We start from the raw sequence: 22,443 nt of genomic DNA, 5'->3' as shown, positions 1-22,443 counted from the left end.
TCCAGATCATTCCGTATACCTCTCGGATCTGGAAAGAGATAGAAAAACTAACTTGAAATTGAAAATTTAAATTGAAATTGAAATTCTTGAAAAAATGTGATAAATGCACAAAAGAAAATCAGCAACACACACACACAAACAGAGAGAGAGAGAGAGAGAGAGAATAGACAGATTAGTCTATATGGCAAGTTTATTTATTTATTTATTGTGAATTCCCCAAAAAACTGTCAACTTCGCATTAGCACTACGAATGGACTAAGGATTAGATTCTTCCAAAACCCTCCTTGCGAGATCGAACTTGTCGAAAACCACGGAGGACAAACATGGAACGTTTTCAGAGGCCATTTCCTATAGTAAGCAGATTGGCGTGGTTACACCGGGCGATGAAATTTACCACTTAAAACATTTGATAATTTAGGTACAACTTTTATCGCTCCAAAATAAACATGAAATAAGTACCAGAATAAGCAGGTTCACGGACAATTCATCGCGTGAAAATTGATCGAGAGGAAAATTTATCGCAGGGAAAATTCATTGCAGAAAAAATCATCGCAGAAAAAATTCGCTGAAAGCATTATTCGCTAGAAAATTGAAGTCAGTTTGGTTTAGCACGTGCTACGTGCTATGTAAAGGTGTGTGATATTTGATAATAAATTGTATCTAAGAGATACCGTATTGTATCTTAGAGAATTGTATCTAAGATATATCTAAGTAGGCAAAGACTGGGATACCTGGCCAAGAGTAATCGGAAAGTTCGGGTATGGAGAAAGCGATGAACGTGGCGAAAGACTGCTAAACCTCTGCTCAAATAATAGTCTAACAATAACCAACACTCTCTTTAAACATCCAAAACCCCAAAGAAAATGGACATGGATATCACCAGACAGACAAACCAAGAATATGGTAGACTATATTATTGTAAACCAAAGATGGAAATCAAGTATCCTAAACTGCAGATCCTTCTTTGCGGATTGTGGATCAGACTATAAGCTAGTATTAGCAAACCTAAAAATAAAGTTAAAATCTGGAATCACTTTTAGGGTCAAAAGGAGACTGAATGCAAAAAAATACAAGATAACAATATTCTAAGAAAAGATCAACTTGAACTAGATAAAAACCTTAAGGAACTACCAATACAGAATATAAACATCGAAGAACATTGGTACAAATTAAAGAAAATAATATTAAATTCGGCAGAAAAAAACAGGTGACACAGAAAGAGAAAGTAAAAAGGATTGGATCTCGAATGAAGTAAAAAGGTTAAGCGATCGAAGGAAAAGCATGAAACTAAAACAGAACTATAACAGGAATGAATATAATAGATTAACCAGAGAAATTAGAAAACTATTTAAAAGAGACAAAAATAACTGGTTAGAAGAAAAATGCAAAATGGCAGAAAAGCTATCAAAAGAAAATAACCTTCATCGACTATATAAACAAATAGACCAAATTAGTAAGATACGGACAACAAAAATTATAATGATCAAAAACAAAGAGGGACAACTAATTGAAAGTAAAACAAAAAGAATGGCCAGATGGGAAGAATACTTTTAGAGACATATAATAAAAACAGCTCTCAGGATATTACTATTCCAGCCACTGAAATGGAAGAGGAAACAAATATCTTTACCAAAGAAATAATAGCACAGCTTATATAATTCAGAACTAGGAAAGCACCTGGCATTGGTCAAATACATGCAGAATTCTTAAAAGCAGGAAAGGAACAACTTTTGGAACCATTAAAAACGTTATTTGAAAGGATCTACAAAAACGAAGCAATACCTACTGATTGGACCAAATCCGTCATAACTCTTATATGCAAAAAAGGAGATAAAACAGAATGCAATAATTACAGCGGCATTAACCTCCTCAGCATTCCAAGTAAGGTTTTTACAAAAGTACTCCAAAAACAAATTAAACCATATATAGAACTGACACTAGGAGAAGAACAAGTCGGTTTCAGACCAGGGTGAAGAACAATTGATCAACTATTCATCTTAAGACAGCTAATAGAAAAGGCACTAGAGTACAACCAAAGTTGCTACATGAATTTCATAGACTTTCGTCAGGCATTTGATTCAATCCGTAGAAGAGAACTATGGAAAACTATGGAAGAAGTTGGAATTCCCAACAAAACCACAAGAATAAAGAATCTGTATGAGAAATCTGAAAGTGCAGTACGAATGGAGGACACCTTAACCAACTGGTTCCACACAGAGAGCGGAGTAAGTCGAAGATGCAATCTGTCACCAGACCTGTTCAATCTTACAATGGAAAAAGCAACCAGCAAGGCCTTAAACAATGAAGACTTCGGAATCAAAATATATGGGAAAAATGTGACAAATTTAAAATTTGCAGACGACATTGCATTACTTGCAAGCACAGAAGAAAATCTACAGCGAATGTCTGATAAAATAAAGGAGGAGTGTATAAAATCTGGATTAAACATAAATATAGACAAAACAAAAATTATGCAAATAGGAAAAAGAAGCTCATCTGAAAATTGAAATTGATAGTAAGAATCTAGAGCAAGTAGAAAACTTCACCTACCTTAGAGGAGTTATTGAGTACAATGGTGAAATTATAAAAGTTATAAACAGATGAATCAGTCAAGCATTCCAAACTTTTGGACGAATTAATAAAATATGGAAGTCAAGAGATATCAAACAAGTCATAAAAGTAAGAATCTATGAATCAAAGATCCTCCCAATACTCCTTTATGGAAGTGAATGCTGGAATCTCAAAAAGGCTGAAGAGAAAAAATTATTAGTTACTGAAATGGGTTGGCTAAGAAGATTACTTGGAGTATCTCTGCTGGATAGACTAAGAAACTAAGACATAAGGAAATGACTAAAACAAGAAATAACAATAATAGACAAAATCCAAGAAAGAAGACTGCGATGGTTTGGCCATGTGACCAGAATGGGAACAGAAACACTACCATCTAAAGCCCTGAATACAATGATGGAAGGTAAAAGATCCAAAGGACGGCCCAGATTAGATGGATACACAAAATAAAAGAGCACCTGAAAACCAAATCACAAACTGGACAGATTGTTCGGATTCTCCAGGGAGAGACAGAAGTGGAAAGAGTTCATTCGGCCTCATCATCATCCACATAGATGATGGAAGAGAGAAGAAGAAGAAGAAGAGATACCGCGAACTCCTATGTCAGTATAGTATTAATTTAGTTTCTTTCTTCAGTTTCTTTTTTTTTTTTTTCAATAATTTCTAGATTGTATCTGAAAATGAGTAAACCATCATGTATTATATTTGTAGTGTTTTTTTTTATTTTAAGTTTTATCGTATTTCAGCGCATACGTACTAATAATGAATGTATCTCTCGGATGCATGCGACCTAAGCCGATTTTTCGATCGTGACTTCCGCAGAGTTAAAGAAGTACCAATGTACTCATCCATAGTTGAAATACCGTACTTACTCGAATATAACTTGCCCTTGCGTATAACTCGCACCACGCCTGATTTTACTTTTCGAAAAAAAAGAAATTAAAAAGTTTCGCATATACCTCGCACATGAAAATAAAAAGCTTAAACACGTGCACTTTAGGCGATAGAAAGTAACTGCTCTAGCGATAATCAACACGCCCTCCCCAATAGCCACTATATTGCGGAGGCAAGAAAAACAAGTACTTTTATTATGTCAATGAATAAAGTATGAACAGTATGTGTCATTCTTAACAAATAGTGCAATTAGAGACAAGTGGGATAAAAACGACACTAATTAATAAATCACATGTCCCTTCATACAGAAACTATGCTGTATAGACTCAAGCAAAACCATATGACAAACACAGCATCTAACTAAAAACTATTGTTATTAATTGGATGTGTGTGAGTACATATATATATATATATATATATATAATACATAATTTCTGATTCTAATCGCTGGTTCCCAGAGTATGAAAGTTGCGTTTCACTACTGTGTTGGAGCTGTTACTGTGTGAATATATTCCTGCTTGAAAGTAAAGTTCTGCACTGGAAATTTCAAATTAAACAGTTTCACGTCACGTGTTCTCAGACGTCCAATCCCCGACATTTTTTTCTTTTGGTAAGTGTTTAAAAGTTCGAAGTTTAAGAACCAATTTATAAATTAATTACAATTATTGCACGTTGCCTCTGGAATTTATTTTAAGCGAGAAGATGAAGCGTAAATTGAGTGATAATGGTCATTTATTTATAAAAGACGAAGAAAACGAAGAAAGGATTTTTTGGAAATGTGATCAGTTTCAAAAAATGCATTCCCGTGCGAGTATTCAACAGCTGGCGACAACATTACCAAACGAATTAACCAACATAATCATGCTGGTAACATGGCACGGGTTCAAGCAGCGAAGATACTTAATGAGATCAAAGATCGAGCCCGTACAACTAACGATGGGACTCATCGAATTATCACGGAAACACACACAAAAATATCTCCTGTCGTCATCGGCCAAATGCCGAGCAATGCCTTTGTAAAGAAGTCTATTCGAAGAACCAGAAATCAAGCAGGACCACCAAATCCAAATTCGTTAAGTAATTTAATTATTTCGCCAATATATAAAATCACCTATGGAAATGAAGAGTTCCTTTTGCATGACAGCAAAGATGGCCGCAACAGATGGCTGATGTTTTCTACTAAACGAAATCTACAGTTATTGTCGCAATCGACGACATGGTATGCAGATGGCACTTTTAAAACTCCTCCTCCACCTCTTTTTGAGCAGCTGTACACAATTCATGGCATTATAAACGATAGCGTGATTCCTGCTGATTCCGAATTTGCAATAAAAATGCGCATATCAGCAATTGCGTTTGTGCCATCTACAAATGGTGTACGTGCTTTTGAAGTGTTAGGTGAAAATCCTGCTGAAGCTCAGTCTGTTCTGCACTACGTAGAAGACACTTGGATTGGCAAACCTGATCGTCGATCACTTCGTCGTCCACCTCGCTTTCCCCATGCCTTATTGTTACCATGCTGCTCTGGAAGGATTACCAAAGACAATCAACTCATGCGAAGGGTGGCATCGTGCGTTCAGTGAACTAATTGGTGCTTCTCATCCGAAAATATGGAAGTTTCTAAAACCTTTGAGGGATGAGCAACATTTCAATGAGGGGGAAAATAGAGCAATATATAGCTGGAACGCTATCGAAATACTGCAAAAAGACTAAAGCTCATCGTTAGTGATTATGAAAATCATGAAACTCTTGATCACTTAAGAGGAGTCGCCCATAATTTTTTATTTTGAAAACTTTGTGGCTATGAATTCGCCTTTTTTGTTTCATATTTTTTCCCCATACTGCTCAATTTTGAATATTATGAAATAAAAAGTGTTCCTTTTCATGATCATCAAAACAGTTCTTTTCAGGACTACAAATATTGATTGAGAGATGCCTGATTGTACTGATTCCAGTTCCTCTTGAAGATAAAATTTTAAGTTGTTTTAATAACAACAAAATAATAATTGCTCCTTCGAAGTGGCTAATAATACAATTTTGAAGGAATAAAATAAAAACAGAACATCACGACATTCATGCCTTTTAGGTGCACAACACTTGTTTTAATGTTTTAGCGGATAATAAACAATTCAAATAATTTTAATTTTCACTAATAGATTTAATGTTATCTTTTCATGAATAACATCGTTTACGCGGTTATATGTGAAAAAAAAAATTTTTTTTTCACATATAACCGCGATGAATTTTCGTGCGATTAATTTTCCCAACGACTAAATTTCTAGCGATGAATTTTTCCTCGCGATAAATGGTCTCCCCGTTAAATGGTCGGCGATGAACTGTCCGGACAGGGAATAAGCATAACTGGTATGGCAGGAAATTAGATAAATAAATTTATATCAAACAGGAGTGAAATTGTTCGAAGCATTCAACTAGCAGTATACAAGTACGTGAGGATTAGCATTATTTTGAATTAGAACCGAAACAGCTAAGGCTATGAGATCAGTGTACTAACAAGGACACGTTCTAATTTATACGTTAATACAGTTGGTTGTGTAAAGGGAATTTTCTGACGAGTTTATTATGTGACAAACAGATCACACGATTGCACAGGACCCAACTAATTGGCGCCGCTATAGCAGTGACACGATTTCACATCGTTTATCTTCTCACAAAAGTGGTCAAAATATTTTGTACTAAAAGTTGACTAATTTCTGTCCCTTAGATTATTCTGTGGGGCGCACTGGTTTCTGTTGAAGAGGTCTGTTATATTTATTCATGGAGGAAGCTTCATTTTGCGGTAGAATTGTTATACACAATGCTACTCGAAGTCTGTTACGTTAGTTTGCACGCCTGTGAGAAGCCTCAGCGTAAGTTTATAGTGATCACTGCGTTGTTTTCATGAATATGGATTTGTTTACTGAGAGTTTGTCGCTCAACATTATCCTAGAAATGTGTGTCATCATGAGAGAGAATGTTGCTCGGTTATAATGCGTCATAAAATGAGAAGGGAGTTGCTGTTCAAGTATGGAACAAGTAAATTACTATTAAATAATCTGAGGTGATTACAAAATTCAGTATAACGACATCCTTTGTTATTTGAACGGAACTCCGAGCGATTTTGCCTTATCGTGGAATGTTTCTTAGTTTTAATATATACTTATGCATCTCTTCAAATTCCTTTGTTTAATTTTCATTTAAAAATATAAAAGTAAACAAGCGTAAACAATCAAAATTAAGGTTGTTCGGCATTTTTTATAAAGATGCCAAATACCCAATTTCGGTATATACAGTATCTATATAAAAAGTCTTAATTGTTTATGACTTTGTGTTAAATTGTTCAAGTTAAAATCAATGGTTTAATTCTAACTTTTCTGCCCGCTTTGGTGCGAATAAGCTGTTTGAAGGAAGAAGGGGAGATGCTCGTTCTCCCTTTGTCTTAATGGGTGGTGAATTGCACAGTTTTTTTTATTCTTTTGATTTCTTTTTCTTAAGCTTAAAGTTACTCGGTTCAATATTGTCATTAATATTCGAACGATGCAGACTTCTCTAGGTTTTCAGTGAAGAAATGATTACATTATTATTAAATGCGTACAAAGTTCTCTCTATTAGTCTTCCACGGGAGAAAGACAGCTCGAATAACATCGTTCAAAGTAAAGTATCGAGCAAACATGACGTTCCCATATTCAGCAAATTATCCATCTCGAAAATTAGCATTGGAGTAGTTTCTTATTTGCACAAGGTTTGTTCAGTAAATATGACTTTTGTGTCAATTCAGATGTGTGTCTCCTGTTGACTTAGTACAACCCCCCCCCCTGCAATGAATGTTCCAGTTTCGTTTGGTAGAAAACAGCATAATGAAAATTGTATCGTAGCTGTTGACGGTATATTGAATTCCGTGAACTGAAAATCAGTAAATGGTTGGTTGAAATTTAGCCCAAGTAACAAAGACTAAGAAGGCAGTGTTCATTATGTTTATTCAGTTTGTATTACGAGTTACACCAAAACTCAAGTTGACACTCAAGGAAAGCAAATGCCATGATGGCGTCATCACAATCAAAAATGCAAACTGCCGAAGTCAAACACTCGATTTGTGTAATTGTTTGCAACCGCACGAATAATAAACTTCTTTTAATAGGATTTGTCTGCTTTATGAATTAAAAAAGGCTTTCACCTCTGAATTAGAGTAGCTACATCACCTTCAATGGAATCTTTATAAAAGCTCTTTATATTCCTGGATGGCATTAGAATCTGGGTCTTTCCATTCAAAAGATATCGATGGATCTTTCCTCTCCAGGATAACATCATTTGATGAGCTATTCCATTCCACGTCGAACCTTTCATAGTAGTTCTTTTATACATACAAGAAGTTTATTATTCGTGCGGTTGCAAACAATTACACAAATCGAGTGTTTGACTTCGGCAGTTTGCATTTCTGATTGTGATGACCCCATCATGGCATTTGCTTTCCTTGAGTGTCAACTTGAGTTTTGGTGTAACTCGTAGGGTGCTGAACTGGGAAATAAGAAGGGTGCTGAATAACAACATATTGTCGTTTTTAGTCAGAAATACCAATATGAACAAAATATAGTTGACAAAGAGTGTACTGAAGAAACTAATGTCCAATTAATTGCAACTAGTTTTCTTTTTCTCTTCACATTTTACAAGACACCGAAGCGTACCAGAATAAAAATAAAAATCGGAATAATCTTTGGAAACGAATCTGCGATGTACAATCTCTGTATATGCCAATCAGCAGTCATCATTGTCTAATGTTCTTCAACTTTTGAACTTGAAAAAAAATTTTTTTGTTTCACTTTTATTTCGATCCAGATGGAAAGAGAACTTGCGATGCCCTGATTTTCGAAGACTGTCATTTTTGACGGACGAATTCGCAAAGCGCACATCACCAAATCACTCTTTGTAATGTATTTTTTCTAAGTAATGCAAAATACAGGTTTGAGATTGATGGCAAATGAGTAAAAAAATTATACTTTAACTACACTTAGTGGAGAAGAATGGAAGTGAACATCACACTGATGTTCAATTCGATAACACGAGAATCGTTGTGAATTTATATCTGACTAAAAATCCCCAAAACAAAGTTAAATTTGACGTTGTATGACTGGTAGGCAATGTTCCCTCTAAGCTGCTAGATCGAGCAGTAACTAAACTATTCTCTTGTAGAGTACTATCAGGTCCCTAAAGCTGAAAAATAAATAAATAAAAATGTAAAGGGAGCGTTCAGTTCTGGAGAATATACTGACGTCTGGATTTTTGAACGAAATATCCGCTCTGTGAAACAGTCGAAGCGAACGGCAGCAGAAGGATCTGAAAATGAAATATTTGCACACGAGGGAAACCAGAAGACGAATTCTTTTTCAGTAGCAAAAAAATTTGTTTGTCAGGATCAAGAAGACAAAAAGAGTAAAAAGAATTCGCATCGAAACTATTTGGACTGCTGACATTTTCGTTAAACAACGGAACTATGTCAAGAATCGCAAATATCTTTTCTAACATACGAAAAGAAATCGAACCTTGAGTCCAACAGCATTGAAAATATATTTTAAACAAAGGTTTTGTCATTTTTTTAATTAGATCTTAAAAATTGATAAAGTCTCTGAAAAACGTAGTATTTGTAAGTCAAAAGGTAGATATTAGCAATTGATTTCGACATGTTTATTGGACAAGCAACGCTGTAGTCTTTCTATCGTTCTTCCATCTGTGAATTCATTGACAATGAAGAGATACGACTCTCAGAAATGCTGTTAGCGTTTACCCCGCCATAAGAGCAAGTGTTTGCAATCTAAAAAGCCATTGCAGCTTTTTTCCGGGCTCCTAGTTCAGTGCTTCCCAAACTTCTGGATGTCAGGGCCCCCTTTGCAAAAATTAAAATATTTCACGCCCCCCCCCCAAAAAAAAAACAATCGTAATAGAGATATATTATTATAATATTTATTGTATTTATATTCAATACAAAACATACACAGCGAATATTGCAAAAATCAAATGCATATATTACATTTTTTGCCTCTTACCGTTTGGTTCTGAAGACGATGCGGGCTGTTCTGGTAAAATACTAAAAAAATAAATTTTTTTTTTTAGTCTGTTTCTGCTTCTTCTGATTGTTCACGGGATTGTTTTATTTTTTTTTATTTTTTACCAACCACTTATCCATCTCAGGGTTAAATTTTTTTAACGTAGAATAGATCAAATAATATCACCACTTACCGATACTGGCACACCACAGACTGATAACATGAAATTAGTGAATATTACCTGAATAAGGGAATTCCCCGGACCAGGAACATTTTTCACTTTTGTGACTTTTCTCCTTTTACTGTAATTAAGCCAAACGCGAAACAGACAGCAAAGGCAGTCTGTTTATTAAAACGTGCATATGATTGGTGCGGTATTAACAAAAGATCGCGCAACCGAAAGATAAAAGATAAAAGCATAGCTGACAATTGAGTTGAAATGCTAACTCTCTCTTCAACCGAATTCCATATGTGAAACTGCCATAACATTCATTATAAATATATATATATATATATATATATATATATATATATATATATATATATATATATATATATATATATATATGTGTGTGTGTTTTTATCCCAGTTGTCTCTAATTGCACTATTTGTTGAGAAATATATTACACAGACTCCTCATACCTTATTCACTGGCATAATAAAAGTACTTATTTTTATTGCCTCTGCAGTATAGTGGCTCTTAGGGAGGACGTGTTGTTTACCACTGCAAGCCTGTTACTATCTCCCCACATGAACTTGTTTAAGCTTTTTTTCATGTGTGAAGTATATGCGAAACTTTTATTGGTAACAGAAACTAGCTCGGATGACAGTGATAATATAAAACGAGTTTTGATATGTATATAAAGTCAATATCAACAGTCCCTGATTAGGAACGCGTTATGAAAGGGACAGAAAGATTTGGAACTTCCCTGGAGAGCATTCGAAGTAAATACAATTAACCACTGCTTTGAAATGAAACATATGAATAAGCAATATTTACTAATATTCATTAAGCGCCGAAATACGCAGGAAGCAAAGTTTGTGAACCAACACCAATGTGTGAATTTTTCCATTAAAATATAAAAAATAACAAAAAAGAATTAATAAAAGTTAAATACGTTTCTTTTAAAATAAAAATATATACTTAGTCTTAAAACATTTTAAATTTGTTTTCATTATTTCACGGGCCCCCTCAACAAAACCTACGGCCCCCAAGGGGGCCGCGGCCCACAGTTTGGGAAGCGCTGTCCTAGTTGTTCTCTAAAAGGAAAAAAAAAAAAAAAACACCTGATTACCAATGTTCTGGTGGACAATCGTCGAAGAACGTTTATACCTTTGAATCGATCTAATAGGAATTTTTTAAGGGGTATCATGCTAAGATTTCTCAAACAATATTCGGTGCATTTGCAACGATACATTGAACATTACACCTAGTTGCAATGGAAAGATTAGAAAGATTTAGGTTAGAAAGATTTAAGTTCGCATCCAACCTTTTATAAAGATTATCCAAAAGAAGATGAATTCTTTAACTCACCTTCTTTTGGAAACTGTTCTTGGCAAAAATCGGGTTTTTCTTACGAAAATGGAAGTAATAAACCTAATATATTGGTCTAAATAGCTTTAGTGAGCAATTCCAAAATATGTTCGTTCTATCATGAGAATGAACGCAAGAAACAGTTCATTTATCGCATAAACTGCTATAACTAGAAATATGCATTTTTGTCTATATTAACAGCAAATATTTTTGATGTCACTTCCTCGAACTGCGTATGAACTTCCCTCGAATATGGTGATAAAAATCTAGTATAGGAAACGACGATGTAACTATTCTTGGAGTCTTTTTCTTTTACAGCCTTGCAAATAATTCTCTGTTTCCACATACATTCGCCCAAATTAGATTCTGCATGCTTTAAATTTGATTGTGGGTATCCACTCGTTGTTTCACTTGGGCTTGTGCGTGTTCACAATTAGATTTTATTGTGAAGGGTGCTCAATACAAGGCCGGGGCCAACGACGTCGCATGTGTATGTGTGTGTGTATTTAATTTTATAAAAATATCCTCAACGAGGTAGTTTCTTTAGGACTGTCATATCTGCGGTTAGTGGTAATCAAATTTACTTAGCTGACGGAAGAGGTGGAAGACGAGCACGCTCTTTGTGTGTGTGTGGGGGGGGGGGGGCAACGGGGAATTATACTGGAACGCCCGCTAAGGAATCTCAGTGCATGAGATATAAAAGACAAATATTAAACAGTAAAACATGGTTAGTCTGCCGAGTATTTATTTAATTCAAAATAAATAAAGGGAAATTAGTGTCAATGGATTTTTGAAAATCACTGGTAAAGTTAGACCATTTTTTTACGCGGTATATTTTTATTTATACATATAATGTTTACAAAAAGTATAGGAACACACATACGGTATGTAAAGTGTACCGATTGATGATTTTAAGTAATCCTAATAAAATCATCAACATCATAAAATTATTGTTAAAAATTACAGCATCGAGGATTTCGAAAATTTTCAGCAGTGGTCAATTTTCAGTAGCAATAATTTTTTTTCAACGTCTCTTACTTCTACCTAAAATCGCTATCAAGACGTATGATTCAAACATGCAATACTGATGGTTTTTCACCTGCCTTAATTGCCGTCGCAAGCATATTTGTCGTTCCTAATCTTTCTCACTACCTTGCAGTGAAATGCCTACTATTTGGTCTGTTGCTGTATCACACAACTCTCAGAGGCACAGATGGAGAGTTTGAATCCATAAAGCAAACCGACTTCAACCAATGCAGCAGGATTCTTGGGATTTTTAACATTACTTCATCATCAACCTGTGAAGGAAAAAGAGTTCATATCTCCTCAAACCATAAACTTATAGTCCTTATAAGGACTGGCTTAAAAGGGGCGAAGCAAGAATGCTTTTCATCTTTCCGTTATCTGTAGAGGACAGTGTACGGATAAGTTGTTATTGAGCTGTTGAAGCTCTGATCATGGCAGGAGGGTAATAGCAATAACCGAGCCTCAGTTAGAACTTCAATTGCTACAGCATTGCCATTCATTACCCTCCAAGGGTATATTAATCACCGCATCTCACGGTCCTTAGTCCTTATTAAGGACCGGCTTAAAGGGGCGAAGCAAGAATTCTTTTCATCTTCCTCGTTATCTGTAGAGGACAGTGTAGGGATAAGGTGTTATTGAGCTATTAAAGTTCTGATCATGGCAAGAGGGTAACAGCAATAGCCGAACTTCAGTTAGAACTTCATTGGCTACAGCATTGCCATCCATTACCCTCCAAGGGTATTAACCGCATTACACGATCGATTCTCCTCTCCTTCTCACGGTTCTAATTTACAACAAATTTTTATTTGCTATGTACAAGTAAAAAGAAAAGGTGTACTAAGTTATTATTAAAGTATTTTGCATTAATGTTAGACATAAAAAGTATTTTTAATTAATTTCAAAATAAATTATATTATTTATTTAATTTTTTTATGAGACTTCAATAAATCTTGAAACAATTCTATGTTGCCTTCCCATATTGTCAATATTGCTGTTACAGTTATCCTTTTCATCATAACTGTAACAACAACATAGCACGGGTTGCTTTTATGTTTTCAATCAAATGGTGATTTAGATAGTCTAATATACGGCGTTGGAAGAGTTTTTTTTTTTTTTTTTTTTTCCCTCTCGAGATTCTCATCCCGATGAGAACACATGCAAATTACAGACAAAAAATACTGGTGTTGGTGGTAATGGGCGGTAGATGGCGTTGACGGTAGTAGTGTCGTTACGTATTGTTGGAGAATTAGCAGTAGAAGAGACGATAACATGTGTAGCGAAGTAGAGTACAGTGCCCTCTCGCGATGAGTACAGGAACTATCTGGACGTCTCACGTAATAATAATACAGTATTGATCCTGCATCCAGTTTAAATTGTTCAGGTTTATTTTTCATGTCTGTTGCCACCGTCTTCTTCGCCATCTGATTCATTAGCTGCCATTGTTAAAAATCTAATTACTGTCTGCGTCTCTTTCATTTGAATTCTAATACTTCAGCATTCAGATTTCATTCCCTCGCCAGACTCTTTAAAATAACTGTTTGCTTCATCCCCTAATAAGGAATTCGACAGATTGCTTCATCCCAATAATAATTACTATAAAATAGTATTTTTCGCGTTTTCTTACTATGAAGGATCTGACTGATTATTCATTTTGATCCTGCGTACATAAATTATACTGAGAATTCCAAAGTTGCATTGGTATATAAGAAGGATAATTAAAGTAGTCTTTTGGTGACAAAATAAGGTTGTCCTCTATGAGAGTATTCATAGTTCAGTTGGTAGCGAGAACACCCTTCAGTTAGAAATACCCAAGTTTGAATTTCGTCTAGGAAAATAACTTTTGTAAGGATTTTTCAACTGAAAGTGAGTTAACCTGTCTCGTACGGTGTTGGTAGGATTTTTCGTTTATTAAGGCAGTGTTTAAATATTTGAGAAAGAAATGAGTGAGACGCCTGGAACAAGGAATCAATATTGAGCTTTCTGTGAGGTTAAAAAAATCTGGAGTTATTGAAATTCTAAACCAAGTTTAGAGAAGTGAAGGACGATCCTTGCTGTGTTTTTCAATGGTGTTTTCTTGCTGTGTTTTCAAATCCAATTCAAAATTACTCTTATGAACCCAAACATTATGATCACCTACAGGGTGACGTGTTGGGTCTCTTTTACTGCTTGTAACCGCTTCCATTCGTTTTGCCATTGACTTGATTACAACACGGAAGGTGTCCTGAGGTATTCTGGAACAAGAAGACAGAATAACATCCCGAAGTGAGCAACCGAGAGAAGCACCAGTGGATGTTGCCTTCCACATGATCCTACAGATATCTGATGGAAAATCAGGAGAATTATACGCCGAGGGAAGCACTCGAAATGATTGCATGCTCTTCGAACTTTGCTGCTATCGTTTGCTGCGATTAAAATTTTTTCCTGCTGAGTTGATAAGATAAGATTTCTCTCATCAAATTATTGTTATCCAAAGTTATCAGAAACCCTACTGAAGAACGGTTCGTATGTCAGACTTTTGGATTGCAAGCAAAAATTGATATTCTTGAATCTTTGGTCATTTGTGTAGTGGCAAGGTTTGTCAAATAAAAAAGAGGAGTGTAGGGTATCGTCAATAATTAGGTGGCTATCACCTTAATAGTAAACTTTTGTGACAAATCGGATAGAATTAAGATTCACCAAACTTCTTAATGCCACTTGTCCAAAGGAGGGTAACACAAGTAGGAAGATTTAGATAAGGTAGTAGTTGACTATTAATGATTAATTTAAAAAGAACGGACGGTGAAAAGAAGTCCATGGTGATTTGTTGGTAAAGATTTGCTCTTTTTCTCGGTCGGGCATGGAAGATAATTTCTAGGCTTCCAGGTAGATACTAGAATAGAAGAAAAGGACGACACGAAACCTCTCTGGAGAATAAATCGTTAGAACAATTGGGGGGGGGGGATGTCATCAGGACCTAGAGACGTTTTTGGTGTCCATGTCCACTTTGGACAGCATTATTCCCATCCTGTTCTGATAAAAAAAATCAAAGGAGGACATTGAATGCTGTGTGTTAGGAATGGTAAAAAGACATCAATGAAACAACCGGAGGAAACGTGAGAAATAGGATATTTTTATCTGTGGTAGGGGTAAGGACACAACGGAATCATTCGAGTGCCAAACAAGTAGAAGTAAGGTTGACAAAAGTTACGGTCAATAGCTTTTGGCAAGGGGCAGGAGGTGTGACTTTCATTTGGACAGAATACCAAACTTCGTGATTTGGACCATTTCGAAATCAGTTTTTGAGGTGGGGGTAATTCCTTGCAAATATTTCAGTCTTAAGGATAAAATAAAAATGTAGATTGAGTAGTCAAGTTTCATCTCAACCTTCATTATCCAAGAACAAGTTTAGAAATTTAATGGAGAAGGAATATTTCCATACCAATAAGCATTGTTTCAGTGATATTCATTGCAAATGTTTCAATTCGTGGACAAAAAACAATAATCCAACAAAAGCTATCGATATCACTTGTACTGCGATGGATGAAGATAACTTCGACACCATCGTTTGAGTAAACATGAACGCTACAGTATGTAACACGATGACGACAGAAATTAAAAACAAAAGTAAGTACATACACTGAGTGACCACTTTAGTAGGAACACTTTTCTATTTAGGATGATGGGGAGGTATTCCTAATAAAGGGGATACTTGGCGTATTCGAACTTATAAAAAAAGAGGAATCTTCTTAAAATGCAGACTAAATAATAGTTTATATTAAGTCTGTCAATAAAGGTTTCTAAACTGAAATTAAAATTAGAAAGATACAAGAAATAATATATTATTATTATTTTTTTATTTTATTTTTTATTTAGCAAATCATATTAATTGCTCAAAAATTGCTAAAGCATTTTCTCAACAACAGCAACAACAACAATTTAAAAAAAATTTTTAACATTTTATTATTTCTCAGATAAATTGCATGCATTATAGGAACACAATTATGCATAACAAATACTTTCTCGTACATAAAGTTTTTTAAATAATAATAATAATAACAATAACTGTTTACAGCCTATATTATTATTATAATATTCATAATGATGATTATTACAGAGGTTTATTTGCAATTTTGTACTCTATATATACAATATCAATGGATATAATCACTCTATATTGCATACTTTTGTTACAGTTATTAGATACATTACATACATTTGTTTACATATGATACGTACATTACATGCATTTGGTTACATATGATACATCTTGGATGAGAACTAATTTCTCTGCTTTCATCCTCGAAGTTTATATGTAAGCTTATCTGAGGATGACACCAGTTGGTTATTAATTATTGTTTTTTTTTGCTGTGTTGGGAAGCTACGAAATCTATGATTGAGAAATTCGCGCACGTACCCTCCCCAAAAAAACACGCACGCACGCACGCACGCACGCACGCACACACACACACACACACACACACACACACACACACACACACACACACACACACACACACACACACACACACACACACACACACACACACACACACACACAATAACTTGGAATGTTGTATTGAGGCCTCGCTGAACTGGAAGCCTGAACGAATATATTGTGCTTCATTGCGTTTGTATGGTATTTTCGGTACGTGTTTCTTGTTCACAGTATGTCGTTAGAGCTCTTTTCAGGCTATTGTAGTTTGTAAGGTTTCTGTATTCAAAAGGTAATTTGTTTATCATGTCTGGGATGTAGAAGTTTCGCGTGGCCTTTCCGTAGTGATTATTGTATTTATATGTGATATAATTAGTAGTCTGAGGTCTTGTTATAAGGTATGTGTTTCTGATTGTCCTGTAATTGGCATTGAAATAATGTTTTAGAAAAGCTGCATAGTGGCATAAATGTTTTGCTGTCAGGATTTTGTGTTCTGACATTGCAATGTATATAAGGTCGTTATTTTCTCTTTTTTCCTAAAAGATCAGTTTTATCATTTTGTACTGTAATGGCATTAATGTATTTAGTTTGTAGGGGGCACAAAAAGCATACGTTGTTATAGCGCATATTAGTATATTTTGGCATAGTGCTTTGTATATTAGTGTTTTTAGGCGTGTGGGAACTATGTCTTTTAACCTGTAGAGTTTGCCACTTATTATTCGGAGTTTGTTGTGTAATGGTTTATGTGGCTATTCCAGTTCATATCTGCATCGAAGTAAATTCCAAGGTATCGTATTGTTTCAACCTGAGTGATTGTAGTGGTTTTGCTGTTCTGTGTATTTTATGTTGGAAAGTGAATGTTGGATGGTTATATATTTGTTATCAACTGGTCTCGTCAGTGGATTTCTGAATATCATCAATTTTGTCTTTTCTGAGTTTAAGTGTATGGAGTTTTTCGTGAGCCAGTCTATGATCAGATTTATGTCATGTTGCATATTTGTTTGGGCTGTGCTTGCATTATTATAGATGGATATTATATCTGTATCGTCTGCGTATTGGAATATCTTACCTTTGAGAGGTAGCTGATCAATATCGTGCGTGTAAATGTTGAATAGAGTTGGGGAGAGTACAGCTCACAGGTTACTGGTAGCTCTCTACTTCGGTTTGACCCTATACGGATACGTGTGATATGCTTTCTATTTTTAAGGTAGTTTGTAAACCACCTGTGCAGAGGCTTGTCTATTCCAACATGTCTCAGCTTTTCTAACAAGGTTTGATGTGTGAGTGTATCGAATGCTTTAGTTAGATCAATAAAGACTACCATGGCAATTTTGTTTTTGTCTAGGGCGATATTAATTACGTCTTGGAAGTCTTCCAAGAGAGATGTTGTTCCCTTATTTTTCTGAAAACCATATTGTGTTTTGGGGATAATATGAAAGGTCTCTGTGTATGCTGTGAGTTTCTTCAGTATGATCCGCTCCATAATTTGATTGATAATTGGTAATGTTGCTATGGGTCTGTAATTGCTGATTAAATTTCTTTTTCCATGTTTGTATATGGGTGTGATTATGTCGGTCTTTAGAATACTTGGTATCTGTCTGTTTTTAATAATTTGTTTATTAATTTTAGTAGGATAGGACTTAAACTAGTTGCATGTTGCTTTATATCTTTAGGTCTAATACCATATATTCCTAGGCCTTTGTTTGGTTTGATTTGATGTATTACTGAGAGAAGTTCTGCTTCCTTTATGGTTGGGAACCATAATGTCTGTTTTGATTGTGGTCCAAGTGGAGGGTCATGTTTTGTGATTGGGAGAATATTTCAGTGCAGTTCTTGGATAGTGTCTGCAAAGTATTGGTTAAAGTGATTTGCTAGTTGTTGGATAGGTTTTGCGTCTTTCATGAAGCTGTGTTTTATGGTTTCGGAGGCTGTGGTGTTGGGAACACAATCTAGTATCTCATTGATCAGATGAGGTTTGTTTAATGTTGTTTTGTGCAGAGGTTAATTTGTCTCTGTAGTAGCTTCTTTTTGCATTTCTTCTTTGTGTTGTAAAACGATTCCTTGTTATCTTATATTTATTTTTTAAATTGTGTTATTTGGATATCGCTTTAATTCTTTCCATTAATTTTTGTAGGATAGGACTTAAACTAGTTGAATGTGGCAAAATAATAATAATAATAATAATAATAATAATAATAATAATAATAATAATAATAATAATAATAATAATAATATAACAAAATGAAACTGAATCACTTTTTTTTCTTGTTTCATTTTCTTTTAGGTAGCCAATATTTCTCTTTCTGGTTTGACCTCTTAGCGGGTTCTTGTGAGTCAAGAGAATTTCCTAGAGAACTGTGCCAGTTGCCTAGCAACACCTGACATACAGAATTCCATGTGATCTCCTTGTTCGTTTCCAACAGCAGAATATGGCGATCTCTGTGAGATGCCATTCGATAAATTGTTACTTGCAACTTGCTACCTTTCTCCTGATCGTAACAGTACTAGGAAACGCGATCTCTGGTAGTAGATTGGAGGATTCAAATATCACTTTCGGCGCGCTTGTTCCCAAGACAGCCTTCGACAGCAAAAAGAGAGTTTACTCCAGATACATCACTCAAGCCATCGAAGGTATCATAAGAAGTAGACACACCAGCTCCATCTTATTAGAATACCTTCGTCGTACACAGGTCAAGATAGCGGAACTCTCGATCATCCCAAGTCCAATGGAGATTCTATCAGCACTCTGTAACGAACTATTAGCCCAAGATGTAATCGCCATACTTTATTTTAGTGATTCAAAAATTTATGGAACCAATTCGCCAGCAGCGCAATATATTTTGCAGCTGACGGGATATTTGGGAATTCCAGTGATTGCTTGGAACGCGGACAGCATCGGATTAGAACAGGTAAGGTCCGAACACATATACACTGACATGATGACAATGACAATAGTCGACACTAGCCATCAACCGATGTCAAAAAAACTACATAGTTTTGTCACTGTACCATCGAGAGATCCATTCTTCTCGTTGGATCCATCGTAGAGATCCGACGAGAAGAATGTCTTATTGAAAATGTGTGTTTTTTTAATTTTATTAAATTAATTTTTAAAACTATTTTATTTTAAGCATACGAACTTACAAATCGATTATAAAGCGTATCCACACTATCCACCTGACGCAAGAAATATATTGAAACATTCCCAGATCTCCAAACAGGTATTTGTGTTTCCCACTGCCAAAGGCCTTTTCTAGATCGAGGTTATTGCTAATTACTGTCGGACATCCTGGATCACTGTTTGCAGTGTGACTGAAGTCTCTGATTAGGTGCGGGGCTGTCGCATTGATCTTTCAGTTACCGAACGCTGTTGACACGGAAGGACTACGTCACAGAAACTGGGTTTCAATCCGTAAGCACTTAGTTTGTAACTTGAAAGTTATGTTCAAGGCGGAACAAACACAACCCGCTGTTGCTCAATTAGATTGCCCAGTTGGCAGCGAAATCCTAGTATGGAGATTGTTCTTATGAATATCATTCTGTCCTCCCATCTCCCATAGACCACACACACACACAACGTATTACTCTGCATGGTAACAATGCAAGTAGATGGATGTGGACTGCTCTATTTTTATCCCTTCTGTACATGTGTCGTTGGTTTTTTTTATTGTTATTTTGGATTATTAGTTTTATAGTAAAGACTGAATCAATTGTTTTGTTTTTCATTTTCTTTAGAATTTTAGTTAAATTTCAGTTCACTATTATAGTACTTTGTTCCTATTATTTGTTATGTTAGGAGTAATAAAATAATTATCTTTCGATATGCTTTCACAATAATAATTCCCTTCCAGGTGCTTCAAAGATTTCGATGATTGTGTTCTATTGAACACCATTTCTACTTCTTTTACATAGTTACTCCAGTTTTCTTTATCTACGGTTCGAATTTCCTTTTTATCTATGGCATTCTTTCGTTCATTAATTTCAGTTTATTTTCAATGGTGACAACCTTTTTTCCTGCGCCATTTTCCCTTTTACCTCCCTCACTTCCGTTACAGGCGCTGCTGTGGCTGTGGCACAACAAAATTGTTTATCATATCGCGATAGCTGTCGGCAGTAACTGCGCAGGTCACAGGACCCGACTGATGAATGTCCTCAAAGAAGAAGGGTCCAATGATAAACGAAGCTGTAAACCCGCACCAGGCAGTAACTTTCGATGAATGCAAAGAAAATTGTCGGAATTACATGATGCCTTTACGTAGTCAATACCCAGAAATTGTGGATATTCGAGCTGCTCTGTTCAGGTGAAAGTGAGCTTCATCTTCTCACAAAATCTTCCACGGCCACGTTAGCCTTCAACCACACTGGAATAAGGAATGTTAAAGCGAATGTTAGTCGACTTTCAAAGTCCTGCGTTTTCTTGTCAGGGTTATCCTGAACGGGTAGAAATGCAGAATCTTCCGTAGAATTTTCCAGAAGTTGTGTAAGACACATCCATGTGGGTGTTGATACAGCACGTGCACTGCAGGAACCAACGCTGTTATTCATGGCCTGCTCCACAACGGCAGTAGCAACTTCATTCACTTGTTGTGAACGGATTGGTTGGCGACTTCTGTCAGGTCTAACTCCCACCGATTCTGTTTCTTAAAAACGACTAATCATTCGTCTCAGAGCACATGGAGATGGTGGACCTCGTCGACATTTGTTCAGGCGACGAAATACGCGGAGTGCAGCAAGAGCACTGCAATTATTTAGGTAGTACAGCTTCATGAGCAAAGCACGTTGGGACAAGGTTAGTGCCGTCACTGTGGACGATATTATGGTATTGACAACCAGAATATAGGGGGAAATCTCGTGTCCCTCTGTTTAAGCCTTCCGTGATACACAAATTCCATGCATTTGGTGTTTACAGCTCCCCTGGTGATGAATTTCGGAACTACGTTTTTTTCTCTCTCTCAGAGATCTCTATCTTCCCACATGACGCACAATATATTCCTGCAGCATTTGGATCACTGGGTGACACTCCGAAAGGCCTTAAACAGGGATATTCTAATTCTGACCACCCTGTATATTTAGCTTTTTTTTTTTTTTTTTTTTTTTTTTTTGAAAGTTGGATCAATTAGTACGATGAGACTAGGTCCTTCATATGTTGTTAAAATAGGCTATATCCCGTGTAGGTAGAGGAGGCAGGTGTGTGTGTGTGTGGGGGGGCTTTATTCTTGTTCTCCCTTCTACGTGTTTGGCCTATTGGCCTATTGGCCTGTTATAGAGCTATCTTAAGCCCTTTTAAGTCTTACCCCCGTCCCGAGGATAAGGTGACTAGCCCCATGCCTCCGTATATTCTATGACTGTAGCTGCGTCTGTTCACGGGGACGGTTTGCCTGCTGGGGGGGGGGGGGAGGAAACCCTGCTGTTCATGCCCAAGACCAGCTAACTTGGCTATGTCTGAGAAAGATCCTTAAGCTCCTCACGTCAGCAACAGGAATCGAATCCAGGACACTCCTTTCCCAGGCATAGGGTTGCTAAGTGCAAAACCATTAGGCTAACCGCGCGTACTAATAAAGTGGCCACTCGGTGTATTTCGAGTGATGATTTGCGTGATGTACAATGACGCTTTATACAGACAAATGATATGATCTAGTAATCTCTCTGTTTCTCGTCTTACCTGTCTGATTAACTGTTCCCCAATTATGTGCAATTGCCAATGAAGTTAATATTCCAGCCAGGAACACCACTATTGGAAGTATTTTTATCCTGAAATTGCCATCAAATGACTTGTTTATCGTTTCCCTCCATGAACATCGCTTGCAGTGCTGAATGGCCGTAGCAGGATGAAGCACATTCGTCGAAACAACATCCACGAAATATGAGGACGTTAATGCACCAGCTACTGGTTTCGCATAGTTACAGAAGATAAGTGGCTGACTTTTTTTTTTTATTTACTTTTCTCTTAGAAACTGTCTACTCTTCTCGGAACC

General features: G+C 36.0%; 1 protein-coding gene across 1 annotated transcript in view; it reads left to right on the top strand.

The window, feature by feature from the left end:
- The window catches only part of LOC150108072 (glutamate receptor ionotropic, NMDA 2B-like), a 125,453-nt gene that overhangs the window by 58,155 nt on the left and 44,855 nt on the right, over nt 1-22,443 (top strand). The window contains exon 2 of the mRNA XM_090415575.1: nt 18,753-19,377. Coding sequence (XP_090271701.1) covers nt 18,898-19,377 — 480 coding nt within the window. The 5' untranslated portion in view covers nt 18,753-18,897. The remainder of the gene's footprint in view (nt 1-18,752; nt 19,378-22,443) is intronic.

The sequence above is a fragment of the Typopeltis vanoorti genome, chromosome 3 (genome assembly GCF_054136105.1).
Source record: "Typopeltis vanoorti isolate ZY-2024b chromosome 3, IOZ_Tvanoo_1.0, whole genome shotgun sequence".
Classification (NCBI taxonomy): domain Eukaryota; kingdom Metazoa; phylum Arthropoda; class Arachnida; order Uropygi; family Thelyphonidae; genus Typopeltis; species Typopeltis vanoorti.
This window is presented reverse-complemented; position numbering and strand designations above follow the sequence as displayed.